At 48.4% G+C, this 16,107-nt stretch overlaps 2 protein-coding genes across 3 annotated transcripts in view; one reads left to right on the top strand and one right to left on the bottom strand.

The window, feature by feature from the left end:
* LOC144891650 (uncharacterized) overlaps positions 1-16,107 on the top strand; it is a 334,434-nt gene that overhangs the window by 307,928 nt on the left and 10,399 nt on the right. The window lies entirely within an intron of this gene.
* Positions 970-16,107, bottom strand: part of LOC137425304 (beta-1,3-galactosyltransferase 1-like) — a 91,101-nt gene continuing 75,963 nt past the window's right edge. For both annotated transcript variants that reach the window (XM_068113583.2, XM_068113584.2), the window contains exon 2: positions 970-3,127. In XM_068113583.2, coding sequence (XP_067969684.2) covers positions 1,454-2,470 — 1,017 coding nt within the window. In that variant the 5' untranslated portion in view covers positions 2,471-3,127 and the 3' untranslated portion in view covers positions 970-1,453. The remainder of the gene's footprint in view (positions 3,128-16,107) is intronic.

Here is a 16,107-nt window from a genome sequence, read left to right as displayed (position 1 = left end):
GGTCCTTGGTTTTGGGCATTTATAATGATTAATTCTCCATTCCAGTTGAGCTTCCCTCTTCTTAGCCATTCCAAAAAGCTTTCCTTGTCCAACTCTTTTTATACCTTCCTGGTCTTTTATAATTTTCCCAGTTATTGGTGTATATTGGTGTATAGTTGTCGTTTTACCAGTTGTGTAATCATGTGTTTGTGTTAATGGTTTAATATTTTAGAAGTCAAATACATATATAAATACAATCAACATGCACTATTATTGCAAATGGATGCAGGGATAAACAGGAAACAACCTTTATTCAAAGGAAAATGTTGGGATAGTTTCACTTGATAATTTATTGTGACCCTCTCTACCTTTTTTTTACATTATTTTTGGCAGTTCATCCCTACATCTTTTTGTATTTTTTCATGATTTTTATATTCCATGTTAAGTATATTTCTGCGTAATTGATGTTTTGGACTAACACGATGGCCTAGAGGTACGCACACTCGCGTCTACACTGTCTAGTCTGGGTTATAATTCCATCCCAACTATAAACTGTCATCCCGGTGTTTTCCAGGCAGAGCGATTCATCAGTTTGTGTGAAGGATCCATCAATGGATCTTAAACAGGGCATCCCATCAGCCGGAATTTGTTGCTGGATGTTAAAGATCCTATGATGTCCTTCCTGAAGAGTAGGTGAGGTATTGCTGGCACCATGGCCAAATTCTTGCCCTAACCTACAGAGCGTACTGAATCAGCGGCCCAATCAGAGGCCATCAGCCATTGATGCCATCCCACAGCCTTGTTCTATGTACGAATGAAGAAGAATTGATGTGTTCACCAAATATTCAAATTATAAAACAAATCACTTCTACTATTTAGTGGTTATCTTGTTATTATAATGATGCATCATTTATCGTTTATTGGCCATTCAAGCTCCCAAATCAACACCAACTTGACATTTTGATTTTACTTTATTTATTATAACCAGTTTGTTGACGAACTTTGAAGTCAACGAGTTAAGGGAATGCACTTCAAATCAAGAACAATAAGAACAATAAGAAGGGAATAAGGGAACAGTGCATCCACATACTCAGATATATTATAAGCTAAATCACAGTTATCCCAAAAAGAAATAACCCCAAACACACTACATAACATGTAACATGCAAGCTCTGATAATTTACAAGTATTGTTTGAAAAAGCTGTGCAAGATCATTAGCAAGGTTTTTTTTTAAAATAATGCGAAAGGCTATGGATATGTTAATAATCGATCTATATTGATCATATTCGTTAATCGTTTAATGATTGATTTGTATTTCATAGACTTTATGGATAACATTCCACCATTTGATTGCTTCATGAATTGAATCATACGTACATTATAAACAGGAGTCCTTGAATAGATGACATAAAAGGTAGATGACCATTTTTTGTATGTCCACATGACTGATTTTTTTCTTTTTGTGAGCTCCTTTCAGCATTTGATAGTGCCATTGCTGTGAATGTCTTTCCAAAGACGTTGCATGGTGGTGGGCGGAACCTGGTGCAGTGTGACTACGCTGTGGAAGTCACAGGTCCGTCCGGCCAGGCGTCTCCGATTGAAACCCCCATTATGTGTGGGAAGCACACCCAGCTTGTGTGCACACACTCCCACAAACACGTCCTCAAGAGGCAGCATGGCTGTACGTAATGAGGAGCGATACACGGCACTCGCCAGCTCTCCCGAGAGGACATAACCCGTGCCTGAGCAAAATGGCGGGTATCGGGGCCGAGGGTAGACAGAGCGAGGCATGTACCATTTGCTGTGTGGATCGCGAATAGGCTGTCCGTTAATCACCTGACCTGTGTAGAATAAGGTACTTGCCGACCCTTCAGTTTGTAGGGCTCCAGAAATTAGGTTTTCTATATGCACAAAAACATCTCCATCGGTCTTCATGACATAACGAGCTCCAGGACAAAAACTAGCTGCCCATTTTAGCCCCATTATTGTCTTTAGCGTCAGGTTCCGGTATGTATCTACAAAATCTTCTTGTAAAATGTCATGGTGCTCACGGCTTTCTTCCAGCACTACAGCAGCCACATTAGGTAGTAGACTAATCCCTAGCAGGAAGAGCGTAGTGATGGATGTATCTCGTCTCAACATTGGATGTCCCCAAGTGCTTCGAATTGCTGCCCTGGCTTCATGCTCACCCGGCGCACTGCTCACCAACACCAGCAAGAAAGGTGGTTGTCCAGTGCACTTTTGTGGTTCGTTGATGAGTAGCCGGTAAGAATGAGGGTAGAGTGAGCGCACATGCACATTGCTTGGAGGTCCATCCTTTACCACCTGCTGCCGATTGCTCATTGGCTCCTGGCCTCTACTAGCCCTTGTCTCAAGCACAGAGAGGATGCATTGATAGAAGGCCCAGCTTAACACCATAAGCAGAGAGAAGCAAAAACCATGAGAGAACCTCTCAATGGGCTTCATACGAAGCCAAAAGTACTTCTTCATTTCCACCTGTTATTTAAAAGCACAAATAAAATCCAACTGGAAGCCATTTGATGCTTTATGAAAATCCTGAAAAAGTTACTAGGAATGGCTTCAAGCTGCTGTGGAGGCAAACAGTTCAACAAAGACATATCTTCACAAACCCATCAGGTACCATACTCATGAGTTTCTTTCTTAGACATTTTGTTACAGATTAAGATTGACAATTTTTTGAAAAGCAGAGAATGAAATATCGTTCTGGATCACTCAGTATAATTGTTGCAAGATGCACACAAGCATTCGTTCTGAAGCGTAGACCTTGGTAATTAAGATATAATAATGCTTTATGCTCATTTTTGGCAAGTTTTGAATATGGATTTGTGTATTTTTTCCCAAATAATGTACAAATAATGATAAGTTAAGTACTTGTCATGCATTTATGTCATTATACATCTGTTCCTTTTTTAAATTGTGCAAAGTCAATGAGAAATACTTTCTCAGGATACAAATGAGAAAAAGGACATCACATTTCCCAATTGAAGGATTTCAACACTGTGTTCAACAACCAACTCCGTTCACTAAATGAAAAGCAATGGAACCAGTTTTTACATATGAACATTGACGAGGATGTGACCGTTTCTTGTACAAAGTAGATCAGGGCGATCAAAGAGTCATGGCATCCTGCAAAAGATAAACAAATAACACAAAATAAACAACAAACAATTTATTTCATGTCATACCGTCATTATATGCAAGGTGGTTTATTTCGTAATTTTCTAGATCCCAAATCATCAGTTAATCTGATTTGGTAGAATATTGATCAGGCATTAGGTGGTGTATTAGGAAGGTGGTCAACCGCCTAATGATAATACAGTTCAGCCTGGTCCAGAGGCAAAGTGGGACGAACAAACACAACTGTGCACACAAAAAACATAAACTCTGTCCATCCATTTGGATTAAGTTACAGTTCGTTTAACATTTTGAGACAGTTCTGAGTTCCTTGTACTACAATAGTTATGGCTCCCATGATATTGCTAGATTGTGAAGATGCATGAATTTTAGGGCATCCGGCCATAAAACATTGCTTCAAAAAGGGGACCACGGTCCCCGAAAAAGGCCAACCCCTGCTCTGCGGGGAAAAATGGCCTCTAAATGTGGTCTGTCTGTCTGTCATGAATTTTAAACATAAAGACAAATATGGAAAATGGTGGTGGTGGGATAAAATGAGGAATTCTTCAAAATCCAAAAATATCTGCTACCGTGTAGCAGCAGCAATTTCATTTTCATGTGTGTGTGAGGATATTGGTCAAATGGTAGAGCTGACTACATTATATGGCAGAACAAATGGCAGAACTTTCAGAATATATACATTGTCTGGCTTGTCCTAAACTAATATTTTATTTCTCATTTTTCTCTAGCTAATAATGACATACTTTTCACTTACAATGTGAAGATAAAAATGCTATTTTATTGTAAACACGGGATAGTGAAAGTGATATTTTACAACATAAATTATAAAATGTTTAATAATATTGTGGTGCTGTGCACACACAATTCGTTTGCCAAGAAGGTAGGCCACAACGCTTTGTACAAACTGAAACACTTTAATAACAGCTCGCACGTAAGCACTGGGCGGGCGCGACTTTAGAGCCCGCATATATGTCCCGAGGCCACGCCTTGCCCCCGGGCGTGGCCGGTCAGCCGAAAGGCGGGGCATGTATCTCAGTTCCACCCTGCGCCTCATGACGCCTTTGCTCCGGGCATGGCCCGAGCTGCGCTTCCACGCCCGGACACTCACGCCACCCACTGGTGCGCGGAATTATTGCCCACTGACATTGTGTCCGCCACACGCGCCCCCCCAGAATTCCCACGCACCTGAAGGGTGAGCTTGCGGGGAAGCCGGATGACCCGGCCGAAACGCCCTCTGGCGATGCGTGCAGGGCTGGGGGGTAGCGGGACGGCGGGGCTGGGGGGTGCCGGGGGTCTGCCCGCCGGGGGGCGGCCTCAACGCGGAGGCAGAGCTGCTTGCGGGGGGTGGTCCAGATCGAGATGGGCCGGCTTGAGGCGGTCCACGGAGATACGATCTGGAGTACCACCGATGTCCACGGTGAAATGCTTGTCCCCGGTCTCCAGCACGCGGAAGGGCCCGTCGTACGGGGGCCGCAGCGGCGCCCGGTGGGCGTCGTGCCTGACAAAAACGTACTCCGCCGTGCGAAGCTCTGGGGCGATGTGGGAGGACGGGCAACCGTGGTGTGCCGTCGGCACCGGGGCGAACCTCCTGGTGGTCTCCTGAAGGGTGGAGCGCTGTTACGCCGTGGACCAAGGGGCCGTGGAGTCGGGGATAAATTCGCCCGGTACCCGCAGTGGTTGCCTGAAGACCAGCTCCGCCGAGGACGCGCGCAGGTCGTCCTTGGGCGCCGTCCTGAGGCCCAGCAGGACCCAGGGGAGCCTGTCGGCCCAGCTGCCGTCGCGGAGGCTGGCCCAGAGCGCGGCCTTCATTGAGCGATGGAAGCGCTCGCACAGGCCGTTGGCCTGGGGGTGGTAAGCCGTGGTGCGGTGCAGCTTGACGCCGAGCCCTTGCGCCACTGCTCCCCAGAGCTCCGAGGTGAACTGGGGGCCGCGGTCGGATGAGATGTCCGAGGGGGCACTGAACCGAGCAACCCACGTGGCGATGAAGGCTTGCGCGACGTCAGCCGCAGCCGTCGCCGCCAATGGCACGGCCTCCGGCCAACGGGTGGTGCGGTCCACCATGGTGAGGAGGTGGGTGAAACCCCGCGAGGGGGGAAAAGGTCCCACCAAGTCGACGTGGACGTGGTCGAACCGACGCTCTGGCACCGTAAACGGGGCCAACGGGGCTTCGGTGTGGTGGTGGACTTTCGCGCGCTGGCACGCGAGGCACGTCCTGGCCCAGTCGCGGACGTTCTTCCTGAGGCCATGCCAGACGAACTTCGCCGCGACGAGCTTCTGGGAGGCCTTCGTGCCCGGGTGGGACAGGCCGTGGATGGCGTCAAAAACCGGGCGCTAGCCAGCGGGCACGATGGGGCGAGGCCGGCCGAGGGAGACGTCGCACAAAAGGGCAGTGCCTGTGACGTCGAACGGCACCTCGGTGACGCGGAGGCCCGTGGCGGCGGTCTGCAAGGCCTGGACGTCAGGGTCGGCGGTCTGGTCCGCCGCCATCCGGGCATCGTCGATCCCGAGGTGGACCGCGTGTGCGACGGACCGGGAAAGGCAATCCGCCACCGGGTTGTCCTTACCCGCGACGTGACGGATGTCCGTCGTGTACTCGGACACGGCAGAGAGGTGACGTTGCTGCCGGGCCTACCATGGCCCGGCGACCTTGGCCATCGCGAAAACAAGGGGCTTGTGATCGACGAAGGCCGTGAACGGGCGGCCCTCGAGCAGATGGCGGAAGTGTCGGACCGCCAGGTGGAGCCCGAGCAGCTCGCGGTCGAAGGTGCTGTACCGGCGTTTGTGCGGGCAGAGCTGCCGGCTAAAAAACGCCAGCGGCTGCCAAGCACCACTCACCCACTATTCGTGCACCGCGCCCACCGCGTAGTCCGACGCGTCGGTGGTGAGGGCGATTGGTGCATCGGGCGGGCCAGCATGGTGGCGTTGGCCAAGGCCAGCTTTGCGCCCGCAAACGCCGCGGCCATTTGCTCCATCCAGGCGATGTCACCTTTGCCCGGCTTCCCCCGGAGGGCCTCGTGCAGGGGGCGCAGGAGCTGGGCGACACGGGGCACGAAGCAGTGATAAAAAATCACCATGCCCAGTAATTCCTGGAGCCCCTTGATCGTGCGGGGGCGTGGGAAACTCCTGACCCCCTCCACCTTGGCCGGTAAAGGAATGGCCCTGTGCCTGGTGATGCGGTGCCCCAAGAAGTCGATGGCAGTGACGCCGAAACCGCACTTCGCGGGGTTGATTTATCAGGCCATGCTGGCCCAGGCATTCGAAGAGCGTGCGGAGGTGGAGCAGGTGCTCCTCCCGGGACGCGCTCGCGACTAGGATGTCATCCAGGTAGACGTAGATGAAGGACAAGTCCCGCAAGACGTTGTCCATGTGCCGCTGGAACGCCTGGGCCGCATTTTTCAACCCAAAGGGCATCCGCAAGAACTCAAAGAGGCCGAAAGGTGTGATGATGGCCGTCTTTGGTACATCGTCCGGTTGTACGGGGACCTGGTGGTAGCCCCGGATGAGGTCCACCTTGGAGAAAATGGTCGTTTTCGCCAACCGGGCTGAAAAGTCCTGAATATGCGGGACCGGGTAGCGGTCGGGGGTGGTGGCGTCGTTGAGCTGGCGGTAGTCACCGCATGGCCGCCATCCGCCGCCGGGCTTGGGCACTATGTGCACTGGAGAGGCCCATGCGCTGTTGGAGCGCCGTACGATGCCCAGCCGCTCCAGCGTGGCGAACTCCGCTTTCGCCACGGCGAGCTTCGTGGGGTCGAGGCGGCGCGCCCGAGCATAGACCGGTGGTCCGACGGTTGGGATATGGTGCTCCACCCCGTGTTTGACGGCCACCGCTGAAAAGGTGGGCCACGTGAGTGCCAGGAAACTGGCGAGGAGGCAGGTAAACTCGTCCGCTGCCGGAAGCGTACAGACTAACTTCGCCGGGACGGAACCGCTCAGCAAGCCGCTTGGTAAGACGCTCGGTGAGCCACTCAGCGAGCTGCTCAATGAGCCGCTCAGCGAACAAGCGAGCGAGCTGAAGGTTTCGGCCTGGACGAGGCGTCGACGCTTAACGTCCACCAACAGCCCATTCGCACAAAGGAAGTCGGCACCGAGCAGGGCCATTGGCACGCTGGCGGTGACGAAAGACCATTTGAAGCGCTGCCCTCCGAAACGCAGCGAGAGGCAACGCTTCCCGAATGTGCGGATGGGTGTTTCGTTGGCAGCGAGCAAGGCGGGGCCCCGGCCCGCGGCTTGCTTGTCGAACGCGGAGGCAGGGAGGACGCTTACCTGCGCTCCCGTGTCGCACAGAAAACGTCGACCAGACGAGGTGTCTGTGATGAACAGCAGGCTGCCGGAATGGCCGACGCTCATGGCCGCAAGTGAGCGCCAGCCCAGTCGTTTCCCGACCCGTCGAAAGAACACGGCAGACGGCACGCTCTAGCCTTGCGGCCGAACCTGGCATGCTAGTAGCACCAGGTTTGCGGTGGTGGCTGCCGCGTCGGCCATGCCGGCAGCGGTGGTGGTGGCGGCGGCGGTATTGGGCGGGGCGTGGCAGCGGCCACGAGGGAAGCAGGGGGCGCTGTAGCCTCCGCACCGGGATCCACTACGGCAGCACCGTACACCGACTGCGTGTCGCAGGCCGCGAAAAATTTGTCCGCCTCTCCGGCCAGGGCACGGGGTTCCGTTAAGTTCGAACCGGCCAGCGCGAGGCGCACCTGCACAGGTAGCTGGCGGAGGAAAAGTGCTTGGAACAGGAAATCCGGGCGCTGGTCTCCAAGAAGGGACAACATAAAATCCATCCGAACGGACGGTCGTGTGTCACCGAGGGCGGGAAGGTCCAGGAGGCGGTCGGCGCGTTCGGCCTCCGTGAGCCCGAACATGGCGAGGAGAAGACGTTTGAGCGCCGCGTACTTGTGGGCGCCCGGCGGGTGCCGAAGGATGGACACGACGCGGGCGGCAGTGCCGGGCGCGAGGGCGGCGACCACGTGGTAGTACATGGTGTCGTCCGCCGTGATGCCCCGGAGCTGGAATTGAGCTTCGGCCTGCACAAACCAGACGTCGGCTTGCGCTTCCCAGAACTCCGGGAGTTTGACGGCGACAGCGTTGGTAGCCATGGCGGATTCAGGGGTCAGCTACGGCTGAACCAGTCGGGGTCACCAGTGTGGTGCTGTGCACACACAATTCGTTTGCCAAGAAGGTAGGCCACAATGCGTTGTACAAACTGAAACACTTTAATAACAGCTCACACGTAAGCACTGGCTGGGCTCGACTTTAGAGCCCGCATATATGTCCTGAGGTGACGCCTTGCCCCCGGGCGTGGCCGGTCGGCCGAAAGGTAGGGCATGTATCTCAGTTCCACCCTGCTCCTCGTGACGCCTTTGCTCCGGGCGTGGCCCGAACTGCGCTTCCACGCCCGGACACTCGCGCCACCCACTGATGCGCGGAATTATTGCCCACTGACATTGTGTCCGCCACAATATGTTAGTTTCAAAAGAAGGCATGTCCTCAAATTTGTAAATATTTATAACATTTAAGTTAGCTTTATCGTGGCGTTTTTCCAAGGCCACTTCTAATAACAAAACTAACGATAATAGCGTAATATGAATATTATTACAAAACAATATTAATATCAATAACATCACACCTCCCCAAGGGGTTTTTTTCGGGCGAGTCAACGTATATAAATAGCTTATCAATAAAAAAATTTTTAATGAGGCAAGTTCAAAAAAATTAACAGACAAAGATATGATCAAATGGCAAGGCAGTAAAGAATTGTAAGATATTCCAAAGAAGAGTTTTTCCTCCTTCTTCTTTTTTTACCTATTGTCTTTATAGAAGACCGAGACTCATGCAAGTGTGACGTAATAAGAGGATTAAAAGCATCAAACTGAAGATGTGGTAGTGGAGACAGTTGACAGGAAGCAAGGGAATGAATGAACAGGAAAAAGGGCCTGATTGAGGAGAGGAAACATTGTTTTAAATAGGCCTATTGGTCAAGGTGACGAAGAGCAGAAGATATGTTGTTTGTAGCTCTTGTAAAAACAGACCACTTGGTCTTACTTTTCCCTTTTTCTCAACTATGTACTTACTATGTCTTACTATGTCTTACTATGTCTTACTCTTACTATGTCTCTCCGAAAAGATCGACTGGACAACCCTCCCATCTACTTTCTCAACAATCCTCTCCAAGAAGTTCTGTCGCTCAAGCTTTTGGGTCTCACCATCTGCCATGATCTTTCTTGGGAAAACCACATTTCCAAGCTGGCCTCCAAAGCCAGTCGCCGACTGGGCATCCTCCGTCGTGCGAAGTCCTTCCTAGGCACACCTGAGCTCCTCACCACATACAAGGCTTTCATCCGCAGCTCAATGGAATACTGTTCTCCCCTATGGGCTGGTGCTCCTGCCTCACACCTGGCTCGGCTTCACGCTGTTGAATCCAAAGCTTTCAGAATCATTGGAATTTCCCGCGATGAAGCTATCTCTGAGGGCCTTTCACTCACTCACTGCAGGCAGGTAGGTGGTCTTTCTGTCTTCTACCGACTCCTCTCCGGCCTTGCTCCCCCAGCTCTCTCTGTGCTCTGTCCCCCAAATATTCCTACAGGTCGCACAAGATCTGCCAGCTACCCTCTGATGGTTAAACTGCCGAAATCTCGGCTCTCTGCTCACCTTCACTCTTTCATTCCTCTTTTCTCCCGCCTCTGGAACAAACTCCCACACTCACTTCAATCACACTCCTCCCTCCAGGTCTTCAAAACAGCTGTTCACCACCATCTCTTATCTTCCCCCATCCAAAACCTTGATCTTTTCTACCCCCACTAATTCACCCCAGATCCACCTTGTTTGAAATTCCAACTTCTTTCCTGGAAGTCTTGGCAGTGTCCATATGTTTTATACCTCTCCCACCCCCCCCCCCCTTCCCATGCCCACCCCCCAAAGCCCTCTCCCTCCCACAGTTCTCTCGATGTCTCCATGTCTCTCGGTCCCTGCTCTCAAATGTGTTTGTGTCCTTCCCCCTCTCTCCCCATCTTGTCTACCGCTCCCGATGTTATTTGTTTTGTGTGTCTGTTTGTCTTTCTGTGTGATTAATGTTCGCTCTTTCACGAGCCTCGATCTTGTATACAAAACAAAAAAACAAAACACAAAAAAAAATTTAAAATAAAAAAGTTTGTTGTTGAAAAGTTTTTTTTCTTGTTTGGAATTTTAACATCTCACGAGATTTTGGAGATATGTCAGTGGATTCAGCACCTTTTCTTTCTTTGCTGTAGTACAGTGAAAGAGATAAATGGTTATTTTGTTGTTTTTCCAATTTATTGTCGTTGTTTTGCATAAAGTGTTGTGTATCCAATATTGCTTACAGTTGCAATAGTGTTAGTAGCAGATTAGCAGGTAATAGTATTGGTTTTATTTGCAAGCATGCACACGAAGGCCTAATCATAGATTAGTTGAGAGTGGTTGTAAGTACCTTTTTATCCTGGGAATGGATTAGTCATTGGACAAGTGAATGTAAAAGGAAAGGAAATAGTGGTTGGGAAACAAGTCAATGGAGTCAATCTGTGAATAAGGAGAACAGCAGAAGATTATGAAAAGTGTGAGAAATGTTTGATATGGGCAGTCATGGGGATAGTGGAGACAGAGGGTCGTCTTTGCTCTAGGAAGTGTGGAGAAATGGCACACCTGAGGATTGTTATAGATAGATTGAAGCATTAGAGAGCTACTTTGCAGGAGGTAATGGAGTGTGACCAATTTATTACTAAAATACGCCATTTGTGTCTGTCTGTTGAATTTGTGACGCCAATACATTCCGTCTTTACTTATCCAATCTCAAACAAACTTTACAGGATGACCAAGGGTTACATAATGAAGGTTGTAGCGCATTCATTTGCTTCCCCCTCCCCGAGGGGGTTTCTCCCCCGAATGGGTTTTCCCCGCCATTGCCGTCAATGGGTTCCGTGTTGAGGTGTATAGCCATATTAAGTTAGCTTTGTCGTGGCGTTTTTCCAAGGCCGCTTCGAATAACAAAACTAACGATAATAGCGTAATATTAATGTTATTACAAAACAATATCAATACCAATAATATCCCACCTCCCCAAGGGGTTTTTCCGACGAGTCAACGTATATAAATAGCTATTAAATCATGGCGTTTTCGTGGGAGCAACGGATCCTACCAGAGGCAGAAGTAATGAACATTAATGAATATTATGAACCGCAAATTCGTATGCTTAGCTTTTTAAACAGTCGCTAATGCTCTTTATAACACTAAATGAAGAAATTTGGAGGAATCCCGACATGCGTGAGGTAAGTTTTACTTACAGAACCGAGCGAAGGTCTACTGTACTCTATATACCCCACGAGGGTTGGTAAATGACGACCTTTCCTGGTGCTAACGTGGCGTTTTTAGTAGAGAACTTTTGAAACTCCCTCCTTCTGTTTAACACGAAACTGAAAGGGAGGAAGCCCGGGTTGTGCTCATTTACCAAGCAGCTAGCTAGCGCTTGCCAAGCCAGCCGTTCCTTAATGGTTTTGAATGGAGTGCTTGCTCGAATGCTTAAACCACTTGGCGATCTCTCCACAATAAACTTGGTAAATGAACACACACCCAATGATCTTGAGACCCGACCATAGATCGACTGTAATCTATATAACCCAAAGAGGAATGACCCTTTCTGCCCCTCCCGTAGTTAGCGTGTATACTCGTAAATAAAAGTTGGTTATGTTTGGTAGGGATTCTGCAAAGGAGATTGGCTGTATTGAGGGTGTGGTAAGTGCAAGCAATGATGAAAGTGAGGTGAGTGCAGGTGATTATGAAGGAAGTGATAAAGATGGATGAGGGTTGGCAGTGGTGAGTGTAAGCAGTGAGGATGGGGTCAGTGTAAGCAGTGATGAGGTCAGTGTAGGCAGTGGTTGCGGTGGGTGAGTGTAGGCAGTGGTGAGGATGGAATAAGTGCACACAGAGGTGAGGACGGAGTGGGTGCAGACAGCAGTAGTGAAAGTGGGATGGGGATGGGTGATAAGAAGCCCACAGAGAAAGTTTCGGTAGTGGATGAAACTAAATATACATAGAATTGTCATGCTGAGGGAAGAAGCGTGTAGAGAGTTATGCGTTGTTTCAATGGAGGGCTATTTTAAAGGAAGGTTACATGACATCATGTCTGGTCATAGCAAAATACGTTGGTGGTGGTACATGCTGGGGCAAATTTATAGGGATATTTTACCCAGATAATTTGAAATATAGGTCCAGATTATTGGGTAGCCAACTGTAACCAAAAAATGGTTGTGAGTTAATGCTTTCTGGTATTCTTGTAAGAATAGGGAAGATCATTAATTTTTGATGGAATTATGAATGTTAACTTGTGGTTGAAAGATTGGTGTGCGTAGAAAGGTTTTGGTTTTAGAAACAATGGGAATATTTTCAGAAGCAAAGGGAGTGTTTGCAGAATGATTAGCAGAGGCTAAACAGAAAGAGAGCAGGAAAGTTTGGTGGGACTTTTGGAGCTTTTGGAGCTTTTTTATGAATTGGAGCTTTTTGGAGTTCGAGGAAGGTGTAGAGGCTGAAAATGTAGATGCCGCAAATGATAACATGATTGGTAAGCATCGGCAGGAATATATAATTAGAGGAGGAAAAAAGTAAAAAAAAAACAAAAAACATTCCACATCAATGCAAGGAGTTTATAGAATAAGATGGAGGAGCATGAAGCAGGATTTGATGGCAAGGAGTACGACATATCTGCTTTAACCGATGCATGGTTCTCATGGACAAGAGAGAAATTGGAGGACAAACTATTAGACTAGAGGCAAAATCTGAAAAGGGGCCTAGAAATCACTTTAGGGAGTACGGAATGTTAGGAGCTGGCATCCATGTCAGACTGTTAAAGTGGTTCATAGTGAACATATTTCAAGTGGATGCCCATCAAATTTGGCCTTTTTAAATATTATACAGCCAAAACAAAGTGGCCGCCATTATCGAAAACTCCGAAAACTCCGGATTGTAATAAAATTACACAACTTTGTATTTATACAGGATAACAATGAAATTTGCTGTATTTGGACATATTATAATAATACACACATCTTCCTCAAACGATCTAAGTGATATTTTATCTATTTCTTTCCCTATGGAGAGACAAACATGAAAAAATGCTCTGAAAATCTAAGAAAATTACATCTTGATGCATTATATTGAGCTTGTACAAATGTACGGACATACTTTGATGAAGTTCGTTTGATTTCAAAAAAAAACTGTGTTGGGATAATATTAACATCAGTCTTCGGTGGTGTAGTCCGAGTCATCTTGGGCACTGTTCAAAGGATTCCGACACGTTCCGTCAGCGCAACCACAACCAGCGGTACATCTTAGCTCCTTAAGACGACAACTGCATCTGTGAGATTCGCAATTCTTACACTGGCATTGTGTAAGCTTGAGGTAAACCTCTGGAAATGGTTTATCACTCATCAAATGAGGAAGTATATTTCCAGTTGTACCGTCCTTGTTCCATCCATTTCCCACCGGGGAAGATATATCTGGTTGTGCGATCAGTGAAGAGAGCCAAATTGTACACTGATGGTGTGCTCGCTTGATATGCAGCTTCAGAGAAGATCGGGTTGGTGGCAACTTCTCTGGTTCTTTGTGACCTTTGAGGAACATTTTGAAACGCACGTCATTGATGTTTGTGTTGTTATCATTGTTTGAATACAGTCTGCAGATGAAGCTCTCTACATCTGTCAGTGTTCTTTCAGTAAGTGTGCCGCGTCCGAGCCCGTCCAATAAGGGACAGTTCTTGATGAACGTTTTCCATGCTATTGTTTTGCCAATGCCACAAAATTGACTGACTGTGTCACAGCCCGAGAGGGCATGGAATGCTGGAAGATTGTGGCGGGGAGCTGGATCAAGGTCTACAGCGTGCACAGCAACAAAGCTCCGTTGCTTCGCTGTTCCTGTTTGCAACCAAAGCTCTCCAGATAAGTCACTGGCAAAGTGAACGAGGAGAACAAGGACGTCTGTGTCCCTGGAACAAATGATCAGATGCTCAAACCCAAGATCTGTCACAGACTTGGCGTGTAACAATATTCTGGTATCAGCTTCATCGTGGTTTGATTTGAGGGAGTTGACGTCCGTTCCACGGGATGACTCAACCGCCGTTCGGTCATGGAATCCGCCAGATGTCACGACTTCACGATTCGGTTGAGTCGACCTTGCTTGACGAATGAGCTCCATGCTCAAAAAGTGTTCCAGGTCTTGCTTGTTTTCTGGGAGGTCAATAAATTGCCTCCAGTTGACGGGTAATGGCACATCCCTGTTGTCCACTTTGCGACGTATTGGCCGGGTTTTCCCGGTCCGTAAAATCCGAGTGGTGTCCTTGATGGTATGTGCTTCATACCTACGTGTTGTGTTCAACGTGTTGCCTGATGAATTGCTAGGCCAAGTCCAACGTGTTTTGGTGTGAGCGTTTTGTGCTTCGACACTGCGTAGACTAGGTCTTGACTTATGCTCAAAGCAGTTCGCTTCACAAATTTATCGTCAGCCTGTCCGTCCACTTCCCCAGACAGCAAAATACTGAGGAATAGAAACAAACTCTCCGGTACAATCTTTTCGGCACTCTCCTTACTAACTGACGTGCAATTATTTAGGCCTGGACGAGAACTGATGTCACCTCTAATGCGTAACGCGCAGTGATGCAAGGTCAACAACTCTTCTGTCTCTGAGCGCGAGAACTGGGTTGGCCTAAGATCATCCATATTTCTCTTTGTCTCCATTTCATCCGAACGCCTTTTCTGTGTCTGAACAGCGATCTTAGATGACAGTGTGGAAAACAACAATTGTGGTTGATGTGGATCGAGTTGAGGTACAAAGTTGATCTGTCCTGGAAGAAGTCGGTGTAGTTTCTCTTTGAGGCGGGATTTATTGTCCCGGTATGGTCCAGCGTCAATGCCGAATTCGCTGAGCAAAGACCTGTACCTTTCCCAAACGTCTAGAAGCGTATAGATTTCACCTCGGGCCAGTCCAGTCGATACTTCAGATGCGACTTTCTCAAAGCAGATATCTCTGGACGTTTGAGTTGTGCTTGTACTAGATTTCGATGCTTTTCTATTGAACTGTACATAACACTTAATATGATACCTGGCATCAGCAGCCACGAGATCACTTACTCCTGCCAGGCGACACCGCAACACAGGGTCTGTTTGAGCTCCTTGGAGAATTTTGTCAGAAACATCAAAGGTAGCGACCAAATACGTTTGTTTGCAACTTTTCTCTTGGCAGAAAAAGCACAAATCAGTGTCCATAATGGACAGTTTACTGCGTAGAGATGGTCTCGGTGGTGAACTTGTCTCAGGTGCACTGCTTGAGGTGGCAAGAGTGCTTTCATCTTTTTTCCTGAGTCGAGTTATTTTGAACGAACTTGTAAACGTCGAATAGCAGTCTTTGTGATTCAGGACTTCAGTCTGTTTTGTGATTTCCTTAAAGTCAATGTTTTGAATTCTTTCAACAGTGTGCCAGTTCTCAGAGTCATTGTACTTCTTGCGCTCTGCAGCGGCTTCACGGACTCTTTGAATTCCGGCGTCTCCGAGGTTTCTCGTTGGTTTCTTTGGGTCTCTGTTTTGACAGAAGATGCAGAGGGTCCAGTCAGTACTTGTGTCAGAACTCTGCTTTTGGCTCTGGCATTTTACCTTGGATTCCATGTTGAAGCTCAACTCAGTTCACCACATCCTGCAAACATCAGAAATTGCATAATATGATAGCCAGTTTCTGCCGGCATTTTTACGTGGCGTCCCGACCGTGCCGTCCCATTACTGCCGTAATGTCGAATCCTATAAAAAATTGAAATTTGTGCAGGCCGACTTCACGATAGCCAGACTGCGGGCTGTAGGTATCAAACTTTTCAATCAGCGTTTTCCCGTCGCAAAGATGTCCGTGTTCAAGCCAAAAAAGATCAATGCTGCACCTGTATAGCTGGTGAAAAGCTGAAGTTCATCTCAAACATCGGTCATCGGTCTGAA

Source organism: Myxine glutinosa, chromosome 4 (assembly GCF_964187855.1).
Source record: "Myxine glutinosa chromosome 4, kmMyxGlut1.1, whole genome shotgun sequence".
Taxonomy (NCBI): Eukaryota; Metazoa; Chordata; class Myxini; order Myxiniformes; family Myxinidae; genus Myxine; species Myxine glutinosa.
This window is presented reverse-complemented; position numbering and strand designations above follow the sequence as displayed.